The 23,264-nt window shown below is 41.5% G+C and overlaps 1 protein-coding gene across 1 annotated transcript in view; it reads right to left on the bottom strand.

Annotated features, from left to right (window-relative positions):
- szt2 (SZT2 subunit of KICSTOR complex) overlaps nucleotides 1–23,264 on the bottom strand; it is a 151,860-nt gene that overhangs the window by 49,056 nt on the left and 79,540 nt on the right. Inside the window, exons 50-59 of the mRNA XM_074636837.1 lie at nucleotides 22,921–23,085; nucleotides 20,523–20,607; nucleotides 13,925–14,098; nucleotides 10,244–10,435; nucleotides 8,079–8,278; nucleotides 5,515–5,681; nucleotides 4,579–4,676; nucleotides 4,282–4,414; nucleotides 3,936–4,066; nucleotides 220–267 (exon numbers count right to left, since the gene is read on the bottom strand). Of these exons, the coding sequence (XP_074492938.1) occupies nucleotides 220–267; nucleotides 3,936–4,066; nucleotides 4,282–4,414; nucleotides 4,579–4,676; nucleotides 5,515–5,681; nucleotides 8,079–8,278; nucleotides 10,244–10,435; nucleotides 13,925–14,098; nucleotides 20,523–20,607; nucleotides 22,921–23,085 (1,393 nt within the window). The remainder of the gene's footprint in view (nucleotides 1–219; nucleotides 268–3,935; nucleotides 4,067–4,281; nucleotides 4,415–4,578; nucleotides 4,677–5,514; nucleotides 5,682–8,078; nucleotides 8,279–10,243; nucleotides 10,436–13,924; nucleotides 14,099–20,522; nucleotides 20,608–22,920; nucleotides 23,086–23,264) is intronic.

Genomic DNA, 23,264 nt, shown 5'->3' on the forward strand with positions numbered 1-23,264 from the left:
AAAGGTGTAAAGCAATTAGAACTGCCTTTTAGTTTGAAAGCTACTTGTCTTTTGTCCACTTTTAAGTATGTTGTCTGTTAACAAATACATACATTTATTAAAGAAAATCCCAAATATATATTAAGCACTATATTTCTATTAAAAAAAAAAAAACTAAAAAAAACAGCAATTTCAAACATCCCATCAGCATCAATGTGTTAAGCTGAAAGGCAAACTTACGTGTGAACCTATTTAGCACTGGGGTGTTTTCCTCATCTGAACTCTCTTCTGTAGGCAAACAGAGATGGTACAAACAGCAAGGCGGCATGGACAGTGAAACACACAGCTCGACACAAACTGATGGAAGCAGACACTTGCAAAATAACACAGTTATGTTATAGACAGCTGTCAGCATGGACAAAAGAAGCACAGAAAGAAAGAGCAACAGCAAGGAGAGCATGTTGAAAGCTTGGGACACAAAACAGTCATGCTCAGACCTCCTCCTGTACACTACAGATGAGGTTAAACAGGGGTTAGCAACATGCTGCTGGTAGAAGTCTTTACACACTCATATAGGCCTTCATAAACATGAATGATTAGCAGTTACTCTGGATACCCTCACCACATCCTGTCGTGTGTTGTTTTCCATTTCAACTTCATTACACTGTCATTTAAAATGCACTGTACATTGGTTTTCCTTTACTATCAGACTATTGACTTAAAGGTATAATATGCAGAAATTTCCTAAAAAACAATGCATAGACTGATACAGAAATAATTATCAACAATCAATCATCACTTCTGATCCACTAGAAGTGTGTGGTGGTGTCTGTAGCTCCAGATACCCTGCAGCCCTCTGCCTGGTTTCTTACTCTTTTCTTGTTATTTTGCTGTGTTCGGCACGGGAGGGGAGGGGGGCAATAACAGCGTTCAGGGTGTGCAGCCTATTCAGGTGGTCAAATACCTCCGCTTTGTCACTAATTAATAATTATAATTAATAATTAATAATTAAATAAAAATAACATCGCTCCCTCTCTTCATTCACGATATAGCTCACTCGACCATCGCCGCTCTCCGTCTCTCTCAGCCAACTTTGAATGTTGTGTGTTTACAGACACCATCCGACACATGTAACATATAAAATACATTTAAAGAAGAGGTCCCACATTGCAGTAATCACAGAATATTCTGACCGATAGAGTAGTAAAGTGGGTTTTATCAGGTTGAGGCCCATTGTTTTGAGTTTTTACTGAGTTAAAACAAAAAACACTACAGATTGTTTTAAAGAAAGGAGTAGACTGGTTAAACCAAATATGCCTCCACTGAGGGGCGTATCCAGGGATTGGCCTGGGGTGCCTCCCATGAAATCTGGTTGGCCACCCCATTATCCAAAACTATGATTGGCTTTCTGCCCAGTCAGAGGCAGGACCTGAGGTCAAACCAACCGTTTGATGAGTAAACCGGACTTTCGTTTATAGGTGTCTTAACCCTGAGAGGCAGCAATGCAATGGAGTAGCGCCTAGCCTGCCAAAAAAACTGAATAAAGGCCTTTACACACCACCTATATACCACCATATAATATACGCAGGTATGTATTTCACATTTTCGTGTCATTTATTCGTCACGCCCTCAGTGTGTAAGAATTAAGATTTTTGGTTTGATTTGGAGTGGAGTGAACACCCACGTGCGTCAAGAAACTCTGAGGAATCTGGGCTACTTGTTTTGCCCTTGTCTTTTCTCGTTAATTATCGCTCCTGAAAAATGCGAGTACACTTTTTGCTGCACATACTGTACTGTGTATATGTGTGTGTGTGTGCTTCATGCCACAACTGCATAATGGCGGGCACACACAAGAATCAAGCCGATTTTGGGCCCGATTCCCCCCTCCCAACGATGGTCAGCAAAGCCCCGATTTTTGATGGTTCTAAAGATTATCTTTCCAGATGTTCCTGTGGTGTGAGGTATGTTAAAAGTATTTTTTTTACATCCCCCGATCGGCTCGGAAGTCCATCTTGGCCGTACTGATCTCAAATCAAAAACCATCCATCAATCACCTGCAACCGCTTAACCCGTTAGGGGTCGCGGGGGGCTGTAGCCGATCCCAGCTGACATTGGGTGAAGGCGGCGTACACCCTGGACAGGTCTCCAGACTATCACAGGGCTGACACATAGAGACAGACAACCATTCACACTCACATTCACACCTACGGGACATTTAGAGTCAACAATGAACCTAACCTGCATGTCTTTGGACCAAAAAAGACCCACGCTAACACGGGGAGAACATACAAACTCCACACAGAAGGGCCCCAAGCCAGATTCAAATGACATTGCTAACCACTGCACCACCGTGCCGCCCCATCGTAAATATTAACGTTTAGATATCCTGTTGTATGTGGGGAACCCCGAGGACAGCCGATGACGCAGTCACGAGGGAAAGAACGATAGCCAATTGAGAACCAGGCTGACTGAAGCGGAAAGACAACCATCGCCATCATGTCGGCCGCGGCTAATGCATGAGCTAATGCAAAACGTAAAGTAGTATGAAGATGGAGCTCAGAAATGGAGGACCAACTTGTTGATTTGTGGTAACAACACGATTATTTAACTTGTCTCCATGACTTCATCCATCCATCCTTCATGAATTTTCACTTCGAAGTAAAAACTAACATCGCTAATTCTTCTTGCCCGTCGTCCGCCGTGTTTATTTACACTAAAATCACGTTTGAGGAGAGATATTGTGAGATTAAGTCTGGACTCTTGTTGTTGATGAATGAATCTGTTAGTGTGTGGTGTTGTGGCCAAAACGATGCTCATTACACACCATAGGAACAAAACTGTTAAATTTAACATAACCTGTCGTTATGTGTGGGCTCTCTCACATTTTACAAATCTATTAAGATTTGAAAAATCTTTTGGTGTCGGCCAGCCTTAAGGCAGTCCAAAAAGTCTGGACTGCCTCCATTAACAAACGGTTATAAGAAAAAGAGTTTGTGATGAGGCTACAGGTCAGCAACAATCTCTCAGAGGTATTTTCAAATGTAAATGTTTGTATCAACAGCCAGAACACAACCTTCTGCTAGTGGTACTAGGAAACTGTTTCTGTGTTGAGGAAAAAAACAAGGCTATTGTTACAATTTACACCTTCAATTGGCCATTTGCAGGAATATCATATTTCTGGGACAGCTTCACTACTCTACTTGGTTGGTTCAGTTTAGTCCATGAAGTTTCATGGAAATCTGTTCTGTAATTTTAACATTGTGATGACACACAGAAAACAACCTAACATACTGTAGAGGTCAAAATCTTGTTAAAGCTCCAGTAGGCAAAACATTTTTTCCGTTCGGTCGGAGTTTGCGAGTATTTGACTGTCTCATAGACGGTAGCTAGACAGCAGACCCCAGGTCAGCTCTCAGCTCTCAGCTCTCCGGTCTGTGAAATCTTGCAGATGCCATTAGGAGCACCGGAGGACACCGGAGGACACCGGAGGACACCGGAGGACACCGAGGCACATGATTGTTTTCAGATTACCTGTCTCATGAACTACGGTCACGATATAGCGACCGTTTTATAAAAATAACTTTTTTTAAATCAGATTTGCTCCAATCTCGCCTCCTTCAGCTTTAAATGAAGCACTTGCTAGCTTCTTATTCACCCATGTCATGGATATATAAAAGTACTAAATGAATTTGCTGTTGCAGTTGTCTTTGAATTTGTATTTGTAGTTACTTCTTAGGACTTGGCCTCTACACGCAAAACTTACAAACTGGAAACAAAGAAGTAAACGGGCATGAGCGAGTATTTCAAAAGAAACCAAAGTGACTATGGATGATCATGTTGCATTACGGGTTGATAATATTGTGTGTACTGTGCAGTTTTATAAGCAGTGCAGAGGAAGAGCATTGGGTAGCATCGGCAGCAGGTGAATGATTAGAGACGCTGGCTTTAGCAGTTACCTTGCTCTGTGCTACAGTGCCACTGGTGGAAGTTGCGGCCAATGAGAATGAAGCTCCTTGTAGCGTCTGGAGGCTGGCTGAGGCTCTGGACAAGAGGGAGGGGTACGAACATGTCTCCAGATGGGGGACAGCTAAAAAGGTTTAAGAAACAGACAAAACCATGATTGTGATATATTGTATGTTATATATTGCACGTCTTATTGCAAATATTTGTACAAATTTCTTATATTATCATTTGTTCTTTTTATTTACTTATATTTCTCTACATATATTGTGTTATGTATTGTAGTATTATGTACAGAATTTACACCCCCTCTCCCCCCGGTAAACAGTACAAACAATTCACCGTGTCTTTTCAAATGCCTTCACTGTTGTGTCGCTGGCCAGTGAACTGACCAAACTGACAATCTCTGCCAAGATGGAAGGCAGCAGGAAGTGCGAAGCCATTTCAGCCGTGCACTGCTGAATGGAGGGGCAGCCTGTTCACCAGCAGCCAGGTCAGAAGGAGAGAAAGAGATACCGATAGTGAGAGATACTTCAGCATACGGAATAGAAAAGCTCTCATCGTCAGAAGATGCAGTCTTTTCTCAAATCATTTTTTTTCCCATTCTGGCAGAAAATATCAGACTAAAATAACACTTACCAAGATTAGCCATGAAAGTGATCCATGGCTGGCAGGTAAGCTGATAGACGGGGTGTAGAGTGCCTGCATCTCCCTCTTCCAGTTGAGACACCTGCCTCCTACACAGCCACAAACACCTATACTGCATTAGGACATTTTAACAGGTGCCGGAACACTGAATGGTTTAAAGGTGTGTTGGTCGCTGTCAATAAGTGATTTCTTTGACAGGTGCTGAGATTTCAGGCTAGTGCTCTAGAGGAAATTCATGACACTGCCACTACCCATGGCACTGTAGTCTCTGTGTATCTGTTGTCCCTGGCCAGATGTTAAAACGGATGTAGGAGAAAACAACACATCCTTATATATAGACCATAATAAATGTGCACACCATAGAGAAGTACAGGTAGCTAACAGTAAAACACAAACTAACCCACATGAATGTGTCCTTGGCTTCTTGAAAAAGCAAACAAGAACCCACCAGGGAAAAACTGCAGTGCTAGAGTCAGTCTGAAGACTAGATAGCTTATTAGCTAATCAGCCGTAGCAGTTTTTAACATGAAAACCTGCATTGAGTCCAATCGATGAATGTAAGTCCAACATTGTCTCTACTGTAGCTCTGTGTTTGGTCTCCACCAACTCCTGAGAAAAAAAAACATCCGTCTCTTTAGCTGCTAAATGCTCCACTATGTTCACCAGCTAGTCTCGAAATTTGTATTACTGCCAGTTGGTTGCTGCATACGTAGTGTACAGTGGGTTGTCAATCAAACATGTACACTGCCCGCCCACTCAGAGAGACCTCTTTTCTCTTTCAGTAATATAAAATATTAGCATTACATTAGGAAATCCTTTCTACATGACTCTTAATTGCAAAAAGAGGTGATTTTTTTGTGGTCAAATCTTTAGCACTCATTGGTAATAATTCAATGCAGTGACATTAAAGTTCCAGTTATCCCCCACCTCTGGACCTGCTCCAGCTCGACAGCCATAGCTTTCTCCTGGCTCCACTGCTGCTTTACGTTCTCCGTCTTGTGTCTTCGTCGCGTCGCTCGGCCCTCCTCTCCTTTTTCCTGCACGATGTCATCCGTTGTCTTTGGGCTCCCAAGCTCTGATGAATCTGGTTTACTCTGCAAGGATAGGCAGGAACACAAAGCCACAAATACCCAATAAAAGCTCTGTGTATAGTAGGAACAATCAACAACGCTCCATCCGAGGATCTCAAGTTATGCACTGGCTCACACCCTTTTACACCCTATTATTTTTAGTTTGTTTTTATTTTCTAATTTTTAATGTTTTAATGTTTTTATAACTGTTTTAATTATGTCTTAATGATCTTTTGCACTGTGTCGCAATGTTCTTGAATGTTTCTGTAAAGCACTTTGAATTGCCCTGTTGTTGAAATGTGCTATACAAATAAAGCTGCCTTACAGCCGACGTCATGATTACGTCACAGTGTTAGCTGGAGGCAAAACAGAGGAAAGACTGGAGGCAAACACTCAGAGTATTGGGCTAAAGTTACACATCCAAAATGTCATCTTGCTATGTTGTTGGGTGCCAGGATTGATATTGCATACATCTGAGATGACAAACTGTGATTCAAGGCTCTAGCGAGCAAAAATATCGGTGGGGCGCTTCAAAGACGGAGACAAAACGTTTCTAATAGTTTAGCTTAATCTTCTGCTACCTGTAATTAAAGAGAAAAAGTTGTTAATAGGCTAAACTATTAGAGAGATGGATAGAAAATGTTGTTAATAGACTAAACTATTACAGAGATGGATAGAAAATGTTGTTAATAGATTAAACTATTACAGAGATAGAGAGAAAATGTTGTTAATAGACTAAACTAATAGAGAGATAGAGCGATAATGTTGTTAATAGACTAAACTATTACAGAGATAGAGCGATAATGTTGTTAATAGACTAAACTATTAGAGAGATGGATAGATAATGTTGTTAATAGACTAAACTATTAGAGAGATGGAGAGAAAATTTTGTTAATAGACTAAACTATTAGAGAGATGGATAGATAATGTTGTTAATAGACTAAACTATTAGAGAGATGGATAGAAAATGTTGTTAATAGACTAAACTATTAGAGAGATGGATAGATAATGTTGTTAATAGACTAAACTAATAGAGAGATAGAGCGATAATGTTGTTAGTAGACTAAACTATTAGAGAGATGGATAGAAAATGTTGTCAATAGACTAAACTATTAGAGAGATGGATAGATAATGTTGTTAATAGACTAAACTATTAGAGAGATGGATAGAAAATGTTGTTAATAGACTAAACTAATAGAGAGATAGAGCGATAATGTTGTTAGTAGACTAAACTGTTAGAGAGATGGAGAGAAAATGTTGCTAATAGTTTAGCCTTCAGTCGTGAGCCTTTGGCTGCGGTTAGCATTAGCTTAACTATTAGCAACATTTTCTCTCCATCTCCGAAACACTTTGCCGATATTGTAACTCTTTTTTTGATAAGTGTCTGTCTTAACACCAACACTTAAGGTCCCTGAGAGTGAGTGACTGTACGTATTCAGAAAGACATTGTTAAAAGCTAGCCAACGTGTTCAAAGAATGATCCTGCCTCCAACATGTTTCCTAACAGAAATGGGGTCTATAGGCTAATAATTCAGGTAGCTTAATTAAAAAATGAGCATCTATGACCTATGACAAGAATTTGAGCTCTGAATATCTAAGACTGTCAACTCTCTATGGGTTGTACAGACCAGTAGATGATTTAATCTGCATAATAATAAAAACTGGTAATATACCGTATTCCTCAATGTTAATATGAATAGGGAACAGGATTGGAATTAGAAGTGACCTCTGGGACCCCATCAGAGGTTTGCAGTCTGGAGTTTGCCACTTTAACTATCATAGACATTTCTGTTTTTGAATTCAAATCAACTAATACATTGATCAGTTGCTGCTCTGTGGGTTGGGCATCATTTAATTATTAGGTGGCACACTGCTTCCACATCTGTAAACTAAAGACAACCAACTCTTAAGTATAGCAATCACAAAGAGTAGACTGTAAATATTAAAGCAGGCAAACAGACATTTTAAGATGGAACACGATACTCAGACACATCAGTAAACACAGTCATTTAAAAAGCTTTCTCAAATCACATCATTAATTCCATTTTAAAACTGAAGAATTATTTCACCAATTCACCATTAGAAATAATTGCCAAATGTTATTATTGGCAACTTTACTTAGATTTTTTGTTTTTGTTTTAAATGATCAATTTAGGATTTGATTATAATTGTTCAAGACACATTAGTCTGTTGCTATGAAACTATAAATGGTGAACTGACATGTGAAAACACGGTGAATAATATAGGTAGGTGGTTTCAGTCAGCAAATTATAGGAAATCATAGTATAACTATAATATTCATTTAACTCAGTTACACATCCCATTTACAATAATGTGTCTATGAGATTTGTACTAAATTCTAATGTAGCCAGTGATTGGGCTACACCAAGATTACAGCCTTCAATCTCTGGAGGAACTGACCAGTATGTCCCAGAAGCTCCTGCGGGTGCTCTTGCTGGTGGGTGTGGTGGACTCGGGTGTGCTGGTCCCCGTGATGGGGGCGCTCCCCACAGCTTGGGTTAAGGTGATGGGAGAAGGGCTGCTTTTAAAGACCCGGGAGCCACTGCGCTGCCTGGGGCTGTCCTTCGATTCTCTCACCTCAGGCAAAGGAATCAACAGTCCTGAAGACACATTTTAGACACAGACGATCACAAACAAGTAACATTTATAACTGAATAAAGTCAATTTGTATGTTTTCACCAATAAAGAACACATAACATAATCAAGCAGCTAAAGACACTGTTTTTGGCAAATAGCGAGTTTGTCTTCCTTAGCTTTTATTATTCTCACAGTGAAACTGGGGGCCTTCAATGATGTAAATATAGTGGATGTGTTCACAACATGTACTTGAGATTTGTGTGATTAGCCTGTGGTAGCACGCACGCACACTTCATGTCATGTACACCTGGGCAACATATATGATACAAATAGCGTTTCAATTAAAAATTTCAATTAAAAATATCTTTGTTAAGCCAGGTTACGTTTTTGTTGGCAGCGTGTCAGAGAGAAGTTAATGTAAATGTGTGCTAGTGTACTGGATTACATTACATTGTGGACTTTTTGTTAAATCACGAGTCTCCACCCCCACCTGCAAGCATGGTATAGAATGCCACTCCTAATTCGACCCCTCGCCCTAGATTATAGAACTCTGCCCTTCAGGCCTGAACCCTCCCTTTTCCCTCCAAACAATTCCAGGCAGAACAAAGAAGAGGGATGTGAGTTTAATATGGATTTTGCACCGTTATAATTTATTTGGCTGAAATGGAATATATTGTTTGAAAGTTAACAGATTGTTGTGTTATGTTAAATCCCTGAGTTTAACCCTATGTCAAGGAGAAAAGCCAAATTCCAGATTGTGGCCGCATGAATGATGTAAATAAAAATCATAATCTCATTTATTATTTGTATTACATTTTTGAGATATGTAATATCCTCTGTTAAAGGGACTGTTTGTAAGAATCAGAAATTGCTTGTTAACAGCGAAGTCATCGAAAGTCAGCGTCCCGTTGCTCGCGCTCGCTCTACATAGACATGAACGAGCATCGCGAGTGTGTGTGACGTATGCAGCCGGCGTGTTTTGGTCTGGAGGGCAGCAGCTGCAGCAAAGAGAGAAGGACGGAGCCCAGAGAAAGCGGAAGACACTGATGTTTGGCTGAGTGCACCTGTGGCCGTTAAGTCAACGAAAGTCAGCGTCCTGTTGCTCGGGCTCGCGCTTGTGCTCGCTCTACATAGACATGAACGAGTATCACTCAAAACAGTGAGGCGACACACGTCAGCTAAAACCACAATATCACTCTATATTTCAGCTGCTTGGCAGTAATGTTAGCTGACCAGACGAAGGTCTCTCCATGAATCAATGCTGATCCTAGTGTTGGCTTTTCCTGCCTCAGCCTCCCGACCGCGGCCGGAGGGAACAGGGGAGGCACAGGAGTTTTGGTCGGAGACGATAACGTTTCTCTCTGCAGAGCCCCGTCACTTCACAAGACATAGGAAACCTCTGTTGGTCTGGAGGAGCTGCAGCAGTTATTTCTGCACAAATGTCCACTGAACATTCACTAGATATTCTCAGAGCTAAACTGACTCTTCTGCAGTGTGGAGTGTGCGCGCATGCACATGAGAGGTGGAGCAAAAGAGTGAGAACGAGTGCAGTGTGTGAGTGAAGGCAGGCAGAGGAGCAGAGTACAGCAGAGACTCCGGTCCTGGAGACCAAAACTACGGTCTCCCGGCCGCGGCCAACACTGTTTAACAGACGGGCTTCACTAGATACAACCAAGAGGTTTGCTTCCGTGTAGTTTGTGTTGGAGTCTGAGCCTGAACAGCGTAGCCACACGCGAGCGCGCCTGGGACACCGACCCGGAATGATTTATACATTTAAGAAGTTACAAACAGTCCCTTTAATGTTTCTTTGAATATAAAAAATAGTCCGTTCTCTTTTCCATACTTCTCCATACCTGGAAATTACCAAAATAAATCCCATACTTTTCCATACTGCGTAGGAACCCTGCAAAACAGGTAGAATATACAGTATCTACTCCACAACACGGAGGGAGGATAAACAAATACACATTTGTTGATGATGACCTCACCTTTAGCCTCTTCTCTCTCAGCTTTGGTTGCCGGGCAAATCAACCCCAAACAAAGAGGATTCGGTAAGACTCTCAGCTCCATGACGACGTCACAGAGTGCGTGGCGCAGCGCCCCCTGCAGTTTATCACTCAGCTGTAAGGGGCTGACGTTGCCTTGTTCCCAGATGTCAAAGCGCACGTACAGCTGTGGCTCTGTTCGAACACAAGCAGACACACCAGTGATTAGTACTCCCACACATCCCGATGAAAACAACCGGATAAAAATAACATTAGACAAAACATTAAAGAGGAAGATCCTGTTGACTCAGCACATGACACTGTTCTAGCTCTTAAAACAGGATCAATAGCATCTGGAGAATGTTATTGCTCCCATTCGCAAGAAACAACATTCAGTGTGAACACGGAAGCAGCAGGGTTTATGGGAAATGTGGCTTTAATATTGGGTCAGCAGTACTGAGGCTCTTAATCATCTCCACCATGGTATTCTGACTATGATATATTATATTATTATATCTAAAAACACAAGCCAGTGGTGATCCACATCTCTTTCTCTGTCAGACTCAGACACTCACACCTTTTCACTTCACTGATAACATTTTAATACTGCTCCTCTTTAGAGGGATGATGAAAAATGATATTCATGTTCACCGTAAGGACATAACTGAGACACTAGACATCAGGAGTGACTGCCGTTGCCATTTCTGTGATCCGGCACCAACCTTTGTCTTCCAGCCTTCTGTCCTCTGCTGCTTCCTTCATACGCTTTTACAGCGTTTCAGACAATTTCCACATCATAGAAACGTTTCATATTTTGGGTAACCTTTCATTAACATGTCTTCAAACAGTATACAATAGCAGATGGGGACATGTATTATGATTGTCACTCACTGCACACTTAAGGTCTTATTTAATTAAACCCACCATTTAAGGACGGCTCTACTTTTAATGCCCAAAACCAAACAGCTGGAGTCGTATTTGTCACTTCTTTCCTGTTGCAACACAACCATCGGGGTATGGGCTAACACTTTACAAACACAATTATATTAATAAGCCCCCAAAACCATGATTTCATTTTGATTTATGGCCCCGCGATGCAGTGTCACATTGACAAATCTAGCCTCCAGGAGCGAAAAATCTCTTCATATTAAACAGTTGTATTCATTTACCAGAAAGATTTACTCGTTCAATTTTAGGGGCATTTAATATTTAGACTTTAAATTTAATAGCCGGACTGTTACCCATGATGTAGCTTGACGTTTATTACTGTAATTAATCCATTTTCAAATTAGTGCAGTTTATACAATAAAATGACTCCTGGGACTTGCTGTAACCTTGTAAGATAATCAAATTGTAATTCTAAAGGAGAACTGCACTGATTGCACACATCAAATTCAGTTTACTAGTCATGGTTAGTGCTACTCAACCTATGAAAACTGTGGTATGATGTCCTCTTCTGTGGATTTGTAGGAGCTTTGCCAAGTCTGAGAATATAACCCTGAAGATTTCATTACCTCAACTTGGGCTTGGACATCTTAAGATGCCACCTGGTATTAAAGGGATGGTTTGGGTGTTTTGAAATGGGTTTGTGTGAGGTACTTATCCATAGTCAGTGTATTATCTACAGTAGATGGCGGTCGACACGCCCGCAGTTTGGAGAAACAGACAGGAGTTACTTCGTGGGAGCAAAGCAATGTAGTGCTGTGGACGGGGCCGGCGGCAAAACGTATTATAGACAACCTAAAGAAGGTTCAACTAAAAAAAAAAGTCAATGTCCTTTTAAAGGGACTCTCTATAAGAATCAGAAATGTCTTGTTACCAGCGACACCTTGGCCGTTAAGTCAACTAAAGTCAGAGTCCTGTGCTCGCGCTTGTGCTTTTCCTGCTTCAGCCTCCCGACCACGGTCAGAAGGAACAGGGGAGACACGGGAGCGAGATAGCAAGGTGGAGCGAGATAGTGAGTGAGAACGAGCGCGGTGTGTGAGTGAAGGAAAGCAGGCAGAGGAGCAGAGTACAGCGTTGTCTCCCCTGTGTCTTCTGACCGTGGTCAGGAAGCTGAAGCAGGAAGAGTTGACACTGTTTTGCCAGACGGGCTTCACCAGATAGAACTTTGCGGTTTTGGTGCTTCCGTGTATTTTGTGTTGGAACAGCGTAGCCACACGCGAGCGCGCATGGGACACCGACCCGCAATGATTTATAAGAGTGTAAGTGTAAGAAGTTACAAACAGTACCTTTAAGTGTACGTTATAGTTAGAATATTTTCACTGGTTTACCTTTCTGTTTGTGTTTCGAACAGGGAACTGAGGCCGCTATCTATACTCTCGCCAAAGCCACTAGAAAACAGAACACGGGAGTTGCTGGATTTCTGTTGCCGCGATCGGTTAGTTTGTTTGCATCATTGTGTGACTTTGGTTGGTTTGGATTCGCCAAAGTCACACAATAACACACAATAGTATTTTTGTGGAAGTGCCTGCACCTTTCCAAACTGTTTCCAATGACGGCTTCTCAGACGGTTCTGTGTAACTAACCACCTGGCGGGTCAGGTTATGTACATAATAGTTGTATGTTTATTAGAGCTGTCAAAGTTAACGCAATCATTTCTTTAACACAATCGATCTTTCTGAGGTTGTTGCGGACTCAGTTTTAAAGCTAGAGTGATGATACTGGAATCTTATGAAACTAGAAAACCTAAGGAATCCATCCGTACCAATCATGTCACACTCGCTCACGAGGGAGGTTAAATAACTCCAAACTTGCTCTAAATTTTGGCGAGGAAAAAACTGTCATGGCCATTTTCGAAGGGGTCCCTTGACCTTTGACCTCCAGATATGTGAATGTAAATGGGTTCTATGGGTACCCACGAGTCTCCCCTTTACAGACATGCCCACTTTATGATAATCACATGCAGTTTGGGGCAAGTCATAGTCAAGTCAGCACACTGACAGCTGTTGTTGCCTGTTTGGCTGCAGTTTGCCATGTTATGATTGGAGCATATTGTTTTATGCTAAATGCAGTACCTGTGAGGGTTTCTGGACAATATCTGTCATTGTTTTGTGTTGTTAACTGATTTACAGTAATACATATACATACATTTACAAAAATCAAGCATATTTGTCCACTCCCATATGTTGATAAGAGTATTATTTATCTATTTAGTTTACCCATCTCTTTGTCCAGCTTTTTTGCATGTACATTGAGAGTAACGAAAAACAAGAGTAAAATTCATTGTATGTGTTCACATACTTGGCCAATAAATGTGATTCTGATAATTCGCCTGCGTGGGTTCAATAAGTTTACTTTACAGTGCTTACCATACCTTATCATTAGGGATGCTAATTGCATTCATGTGTGAATATGGACCTTCATTTTGTGCTTTATCTTGCATCTTTTCTGACATTCAAGTGCATTCCTGCTTCAAGGCCCCATCAATTCATGACCCTCGTGACATCCGTAAGCTGAGCATGTTCATGTTTACCAACTTGGCCAGTGTATTTAGCATTATGCTAAAGAACTAGGGACTGAAATTAAAGTGTTTCTCTGGACGGAGCAGAACTCTACATGTAACCCTAACCCTTAATCTATCCAACCCGAACCACCCCCCTCTTAAGAGCCAGCATCCGCCATGTCACAACACAGGCTAAATGAAGTCGGGCTACATCTGCTCCGTGCTGTGTTCACCTGTACCTGAGCTGAGGTTGATGGAGTCCACTTTACCCACAGTGGTCAGCTCATCAAAATGGTCCGGATGAAGGGGAATGGTGCAGTTCTCTGATCTCTGCGATGCAGCACAGTCCTGGACTGGAACCTGAAGGGGACGACCATGGGCGTCCACAAATGACAAGGCGATGCAGGCGATACCTGAAAGAGCAGGGGGGGATATGTTCAAACGACCAAAGTGAAACCTAGTCAGCTCCATTAGGTTTTCAACTTCCTGCCGAGTCACAAATGATTCGCTTTTGTTCATAATTATCCAAAGAGCCTCGACAGTGAATCAATTTTCACGTAGCCTCGGGGTTATTAGGAAAATTTCCATTTGTATAGCAGGAAAATATAATATTTGGTTTTAATTGCCATGGTGTCTGTCACCGTATCATTTTGTTTTGTCACAGCACCATAGATTTAAAATGAGCACAGTGAAATGGGGAGTGTTAATATTCATTTTCGATCCTCTGATGCCTCACTTCATCACATTTCAACTGTGCAGATGCTTCACCACAAGGTTTAGTTGTCCTATAAACACCGCTTGTGTGAGACAGTATTGCTGGATGTGTTAGCATTGACATGGTACTGGGGATTATTGCACACAATGGGTAAGCAGCAGCAGCATGGAGCCGGGTGGAGACAGGAGGCACAGACGCATTTCAGAAATACAAATCACTTTTGCCATTTCAAACAAAGGAGACACTACAATTTTAATTATTGAACTGTCTGTCTGTCTGTCTGTCTGTCTGTCTGTCTGTCTGTCTGTCTGTCTGGTAACGTTCTACAGACATAACAAGGCTGCTGATTGAGAGAGGCATTCGCTGATACGTTACACGGAAACACACCGTGTTAATAACAAGCCGACCACCTCCCGGTACTGCCAGCTGTGATCTGGGATCTGTTTTTAAAGTCACGCGTTGGCGGAAGTCTGCGCTCTTCGACTGCCATTCTAGTTGATACTGGTTTCATCATTTTCATATATATTTCACCAAAAAGGAAAGTTACTATCAACACCAAAAAGATCACATCACATATCCATTCACAATGAGAGGGAGGTTGTCCCGTTACACTTGTCAGAAGCTTTTCAAATGCAACTACTCACACAAAGATCCATCCAAATCACTGTACATGTGGTCAGAAGTTACAACCCTGTTCTGCTTCTCATAGCAGAAATTCATTCAATTCTTTCATCGTATTTCATCCATATCATTTGGGAGACAGATGCCATGTTATCACACACAAACACGTGGTCATTATACAATACATGTGTCTTGTCCTGTCACTGTCAAGTTCCGCAATTACACTGGTCTCTAAACTTGCTCCATTGGGATTATAGACATATTTAACTGCACAGTGCAGTTAAGTGTCATTAATTAGCAGACCGGAAACAGGTGAGTCTCTGCTGGGCAGAGATCAGCTAACGTCAGAACTTCAGCACTTTGTTCCGCAGCTGATAAAACTAATGATGATGGAGTCAGAACTTCCCCGCACAGCAATTAAAAAGTAGTTCGACAGCAAGTGGAATGAGTACGGGAGCAAGGAACCAACTTTCCTGTTGAGGTTTGAACAGCCGCAGAGAGGTCATGTTCAGAGACTAAAGGTGAGAATCCCCAGAGAGCTCCCAGTGCCCTGCAGCTGGAAACACAACTGGATTTAAAGTTGTCAGCTGAGCACATTCTAGTTGTTACTTCAATTGTAAAGCAATAAAAACATTGAAATCCTGTCCAACATTCAAACATGGTTAAATAACTTTTTAGATTTTTCCATTTGGAGAACATTGTTTGATAGAATGTCACAATAATTACGTTATCGACTTATCGTACGACAAATTAACATGACCTCAATCATTATTGATGTTATTGAATTATAGTACAATATATGAACATGACCTCGTTAATAATTATGTTATTGACTTATCGTACGATAAATGGACATGACCTTGATAATAATTACGTTATCAACTTATTGTATGATAAATGGACATGACCTTGATAATAACTACGTTATCATCTTATTGTACGATATATGGACATGACTGAAATTGCAATTTTTACATTGCGATTTCATACTTGCTCGTGAAAGAGGCTAAATAATGCTCAAAAGTTACGCTAAATTTAGGCAAGGCCCGTCTTCTCCAGTGTGTAGTGTGCGCGCATGCATGTGAGAGGTGGAGCGAGTGAGAACGAGCGTGGTGTGTGAGTGAAGGCAGGCAGAGGAGCAGAGCACAGCAGAGACTCCGGCCCTGGAGACCAAAGCTACGGTCTCCTCTGTGTCTTCCGGCCGCGGACGGGAGGCTGGAGCAGGAAGAGTTAACACTGTTTAACAGACGGGCTTCACTAGATACAACTTTACGGTTTTGGTGCTTCCGTGTAGTTTGTGTTGGAACAGCGTAGCCACATGCATGAGACACCGACCTGATATATACGTGTAAGAAGTTACGAACAGTACCTTTAAGATACATTTTGAACATATACAAAATGTGTGATTAATTTGTGTAATTTGTTTTATTTTATGTTTTATCTATTTAGGATATTTTTATATTTGTATCACATTCCAATTCCAATGTCTAAATATCTTTCAGAATTTAAAGTTATTGCTCTTTTGCTTGCATTATTATTATGCTATCATATAATCATTATTTCAGTGGCATAAAATGGTCTTAAAATGACAATAATATCGCAATTATTTCTGGGACAATAAATCATCCAACAAAATGAGTTACTGTGACAGGCCTAACTAGAGACACATGCTCTTGGTTCACAACATACTTTCATGCAGTGAGATCCACATTTTGTAGCGGTCCAGTAAAACTACAATCCTGATCTACTGACACATTTAAACTCAAAATCAATCATGTGGTAAATAGCTGTTTACCATAAAAAGTATTATTCCCAATAAGAACTTTTAAACAGAGCTGGGACAAAGTCAGATTCCTGACTGGACTGGAGGAGCCTCGAGTCCACACCTCTGCCTGATCTTTTAAACTGCACTGACAGTACACAACAGTCTGATTGTATACAGCTTCTTTGTTTGTGCTTAATGGAACAAAGCTACTTCAGCCGGCCCACCCAGGATAATGTGCTCTGCAAATGAAAATGTAGCACTGTGATTAAGAGCCAAATGTTAAGTTAAAATGGCAATGAAAGTTAGCACATAGTAATTATAAATGAGGGTTTTAATTCAGTAAACTCATCATTTACATCCTTAATTAGTTGCCCTTTGGTGAGAGCTGTTGAAGGATGGCAGAGTTATTTATTCACTCTCCACAGCAACATTTTCACATTGAAGAGGGTAACCTTTCAGGCACAGAGCTGATTCCAGCAGCAGTGCTCCCCTCCTTTAACCGACGGAGCATATTGATAAATGAGAAAGTATTGCAATATGAAATGGCATTGATCACTTCTGACAGTAAGTGAAATACATGGAGAGGGAAAGTGACAAAACAGAGAGCTTAGCTGAACTTTTCATCTTGATTTGCATTAAAGAGCAGAACTTTTGCACACCTGTCGGACGACAGGTGACCTCAGGTCGACAACATAGAGCAAACCGGCTCGTGCACACGGTCCTGTTTACTTGCAGTCAGATCATTTTAATTAGAACAACGTTTCGGTACACAGACCTTCATCAGGTTATTTCATCTTGTTTTGCATAAAAGCATACAAATAAATGATAATAGACAAGGTACTGTTAACACTAAGTAATCCAATATCCACACCAGTATGAATACATACTGTACTGACTGTCCACATTCATGAGCGAGTGGCCACATTGCAGGACTAGTAGCCCGGGGCAGCAGCCTCCTGCGAGTCACATACAATCTCTCTGTAGAGTTAAACAGTGTGTTGTTTTGTGCAGCCGTCAACCGACCTTGTATAATGAACAAGAGACCTGAGATGCTTTCCTGCAACAGGCAGGACGTCTATGTTAAGAGAGCAGGTTAGGTTGGCAATCCAAATGCAAACCTGAAAATAACACAGTGAGTAACCTAAGTGACACGAGAGGGTGGAGCTGAGTACAACTGAACGCTGAACAAGACATTTTTAGGCGACCAAAATGTTAAAATTAACGTAAATGAAGTGAAAACACTGTGAAAGGGTTAAAGTTCCAAGACGAAACCACGGACAACTCCCAGACCGGACAACGCCGTGGTAGCGACCTGTCAATCACAAGGTAGCCCCACCCTAAAGCATCTCCTGCTTTATGGTCTATGTGACTCTAAATGGGACCATAATTTACTAAATGAACATCATGCTGTATTGAAGAAGACTTGAAACTAGAGATTGAGACCATAAACTCATGTTTACAATGTTTACTGAGGTAATAAATCAAGAGAGAAGTAGACTCATTTTCTCATACACTTCTATACAATCAGACTTCTTTTAGCAACCAGAGGAGTCGCCCCCTGCTGGCTGTTAGAAAGAATGCACGTTAAGGACCTTCCACATTGGCTTCACTTTTCAGACCCGGAGGTTGCCCACTGGTAGAGACGCAGGTAGGAACCTGGTCCCAATAAAAGTGCAGATTATAGAACGCCCCAGCCAATGTTTGGGCTTCATGATTGATAAATTAATTGATTATGAAAATAGCTGATTAATAGAGAGATACGAGAGAGACTTTATCTTCACCCATCTGAATATAGTGTAGTACAGTACATACAGGAAGGATATTGCATTGCTCCTGGTCCCCAGTGCAAGAATGAATGATGCAACATTCAGTGGGAGCGAGGCAACATTCAGACTACATGTTAGGTGCAAGGTACAAAAATAAGACACGAAACAAAGTGCAAACATGTAGTGCAACACACAGGACAACGAAACTTGGCTGTGTTATAAAAGACTCATACGATTTTGACAACTAATCGCTTAGTTCAGTAGTTCTCAAACTTTTAACACCACGTACCATCTCAGAAAATATCTGACTCTCCCAGTACCACCATTATGACCAGGGGTGGGTAATTATTTTTCCTGGGGGGCCACATGAGAAACCCAGATTGTTGCCGGGGGCCAAACAAATTCTGTCAGATGTAACCTCTATTTTATCACTACATTAATTTATAGAAAACATACTGCGCACTTATTTTTCAGCATTTATTATACTGAAAATCCCTCCAAACAGCAGATTATTAAGAAAATGACATTATCTGCAGGAGTACATTAAATGAACCGTACAGGACTGACTGTTTTGGGTAGTAATGTTTCCATTAACAAAACTTAACAAAACGGAGAATCCCCCAGCATGCCACAATATAAAAACATGCACTGCAGGTCCAAAAAGCAGGGAGGGTAGCCTACTGGACACAGTACTGTACTGTACTGTACTTTGTTATTATCATCTATAGTGGTTCTTTGCATAAAAACACACAATGCAAATGATTATGATTATTTAAATATTTGCTTTGATTAAAAGAATCTTGGCAAGCTGCTCAGGGCTAGTATAAGGAAGTTAAACAGGTCAGAATTCTCTCTTTAATATATATTTTATATTGATGTGAAAAGATCTCCTTCAAACAACTGGATTTATTCAAGTTTCTCGCCAAAACTACATTTTACGAGATTACATTTGAACACATCATGATAACGTTGTAATTTACCTTCGCCCGAATTTACCTTCATTTTTCCTGAGTCGACTTTAAACGCCTCATAATAATATCTCAATGGCCCCTCCGTTAACGTTCGTATCTCTGTTTTCTATCCAGTCAGGACTGTGCTGCTAACGGTTGCTACTAACTCTCCTCCTGCTGATTTCAACACAGAGTTGTTGTTCACAGTGTCGCTTTATCAGGGAAAAACAGGATGCACCCCCTCAGGTTTAGTAGCGCCACGTCATTCTGCATGGGTAACTGTGGGAAAGCTTCAATATGAGGAATCAATAGTCAGAGATTCCTCTGCGTACCACTAGAGAGAGCACGCGTACCATCAGTGGTACGTGTACCATAGTTTGAGAACCAGTGGCTTAGTTGATTTAATCGACAGATCTGTGAAACTGAGTTTCTCCACAAAGAATCACACAAACGCACCACTTTAAAACTTGTGTTTACCAGAGATGTGCTCACAAGTTTCTTGGAAATAGGTCATTCAGCATGAAACAGTATAAAAAATGACTAATTCACTAAAGAAATCTTAGTCGACTAACAGAGAACGACAGATTAGAAGACTAATCGACTAAAAGGGGGCAGCCCTAAAATATAAATGAGAGTAAAGTATAAGTAGTGTAGCAGCAGTTTGTGGGGTCCCTGAGCATATTCACAGTATGTATACAGGTTATTCATTGACTAATCATTTCAGCACTAACATGGATGTAGAATCTGTGACCAAGTGTTTCTTATCTTGCAGAAGTCTAAGTCCAAAGACAGGTATTGCAAATAGGGTTGGGGTTGTCGTCTAATAATCAGGTTAATCTTGTATTTGAGCCAATACAGTAATAGAACATTGATTCACTATGGTGATATCTGTCTTTCTAAATGTACACACACACACACACACACACACAGACAGAGAGAGAGAGAGAGAGAGAGACACACAACAAGAGAGAGAGAGAGAGAGAGAGAGGAGGACTGAGGCCCAGTGGGGGATGTGATTACCTTTGCCTCCCGTCCCCTGGCCTCCAGGTTTATTGTAGAGGTAGATATCACCGTCAGCCAAGTCGCTGCTCAGATGAAAGTAGTGCTGCAGACAGAACAGGAGAGCAAATCAGCCCCAGGAAGCTCAAACCACACAAGTCAGCATTTATTTCATACATCACAATGAGACTTGTCAAAATGATTTTAGTCTCTGCCACAGTTTTGCAGAGCTGGGAGCCTCCCATATCTCCCATTTATTCATTCTTAATCCAGATCGCGTTAAACAGAGCTGTTTGTAGCGCATACAGTATGTCAAACTGTCATCTATCGGTTCAGGGAAGCACTTTTGATTTGCAATGAGGCAATGACTTATTTTTACAAGTCAACAACTCATTCAAAATAGTTGGAGGAGTTAAAAAAAGTCATATACTTTGGTTACTTTGGTTTTTTATCACCCAGACTTTTTCACTACTGCTAGCAATAGTTTCTAGGATTATGTTTTGAGTTCAAGCTATCACAAATCCTCTTGTGATGATTAGATTGCTGCTGAATGTTCTTTCTTTATTTAACAAAAATCACTTTAGTGGTGCCTAATGCCTAGGTAGGGGAGGTAAACTGGGTAGGTAGGTGGGTTATCCTATATGTGTATATGTTATGGTATTTGTTTGGGGATTGATCAGTTCATGACATGTCAATCCCATGGTGCATGTAGATCGGTGTCCAGGGGGAGCTTTGGCCATTTGACACGATCCCCAGATATGTATGTATCAAATGTATATGTTATATGTTGTATATATTATTTGTCTCAATAAAAAAAAACACTTCAAGCGAGCGTAAAAACTTTTAGTTTTTCACAGTTGAGGAAGTTTTATCAAATGTTGTCATTTCCATACAGCTTTTCTAATGGGATACTTCAAAATGTGCATATACTAAATGGAAACACGACTACTGAGGACATTAGCTCATAGCTTAGCACATAAAACCACAACTTCAGTTTTTCTTTTTCTTAACGGGGGGGGGGGCAACCCGGTCTCCTTAAAAAAAAAAAAAAAAAAGAGCCTGTAGCAGAGTCAGTTATACCGTTTAGTTAATTTAATAATGTTGAGATAAATATAATAATCATTTATGTTTTAATGAAATATTTTTTGTTAACGTTAATATAATTAAGAACATACACGTACGAATATAGGCTATGTCTAAAAGGATCTGGCTAACATTTCCACAGCGGAACCTTTTTGCTACAGTGAGGTTCGGTCATTATTGCTGTATGAGGAGCGCTCCCCTGACAGCTGGCTGCAATGGAGGTTGATGTTTAAGTTACGTTGGTGTAGCCTACAGTGATGTTCAATGAATACTGACCCCACTGACACACTGACAGCTGTTGTTGCCTGTTGGGCTGCAGTTTGCCATGTTATGATTGGAGCATATTGTTTTATGCTAAATGCAGTACTTGTGAGGGTTTCTGGACAATATCTGTCATTGTTTTGTGTTGTTAATAGGGATGCACCGATACCATTTTTTTGGGTACTTACCTATACCGAGTACCGATACGAGCCAAAAGTCCCTCGTTAACAGCCAGCTGGAGGGTGTGAGCGACACACAGCAGGGTGGAGAGTCCCGCATACGAGGCGGTGTGCCACCACCGGCTCTAGGTCGGCTTGGAAAGGCTCGGGGCGACGGTGGCTTGCGACCGCAGCTTTACAGCGCTCCCCGCCCGGACCTCGCCGCACCGTGACGGGGCTCCCTGCTCCCGGTGCGATTGCCTACCGGGGCGGATTGTCCTCAGTGCGCCCCAATCGCGTCGTGCCGCCCAAGTAAAAGGCGCCAGGGGTCTGTGGCGTTGTCGGCAACCCACCCGACCCGTCTTGAAACACAGACCAAGGAGTCTAACGCACGTGCGAGTCAGAGGGTGCAAGCAAAACCCTGCGGTGCAATGAAAGTCAGGGCCGGCGCGTGCCGGCTGAGGTGGGATCACGGCCCAGCGGGCTCGGACGCACCACCGGCCCGTCACGCCCGCACCGTCGGGGAGGTGGAGCTTGAGGACCCGAAAGATGGTGACGAGAGGTTAACGTCACGCTGCTGTAAAGTGGTATCGGTGCCGTGGTATCGGAGCCGCTTTGCGAGTACATGAGGACAGTATCGGACCCGATACCCGATACTGGTATCGGTGCATCCCTAGTTGTTAATTGATTTCCAATAATAAATACATACATTTGCATAAAGCAGCATATTTGTCCACTCCCATGTTGATAAGAGTATTAAATACTTGACAAATCTCCCTTTAAGGTACATTTTGAACAGATGTGATTAATTTGCAATTAATTGTGATTAACTATTGACAATCATGAGCTTAATCACAATTAAATATTTGAATTTATTGCCAGACCTATTAATAACATTAAGTTGGTCTTGATTGTACCTTGAAGTGGTGCGCTGTGTTGCTGTCGGTGTACTTGGGTACATGCAGGAAGATGAGGAGGTTCTGCCTGAGGTAGTGAGCCACAGCGGGCAGCCAGGGAAGACAGTACTGGGGGAGGCTGAAGGTCATCACTTCAGTGGCTGGAGATCCTGATGGCTGGATGAACTGACCACACAACATTTTGTGAAGGCTTTTATCCAAAGACATTTTCAGCAGCAAATGTTTCCTAGTTGTCCCGGTGGGAATAAAACTCATTATTCTGGAAGTGTACACAGGTTCATGTTCACACAACTACAGACCAGCCACAAATAACACAAAGATTGTTTTGAAACATTTAAAGTGCT

This window comes from Sebastes fasciatus, chromosome 5, assembly GCF_043250625.1.
Source record: "Sebastes fasciatus isolate fSebFas1 chromosome 5, fSebFas1.pri, whole genome shotgun sequence".
Classification (NCBI taxonomy): Eukaryota; Metazoa; Chordata; class Actinopteri; order Perciformes; family Sebastidae; genus Sebastes; species Sebastes fasciatus.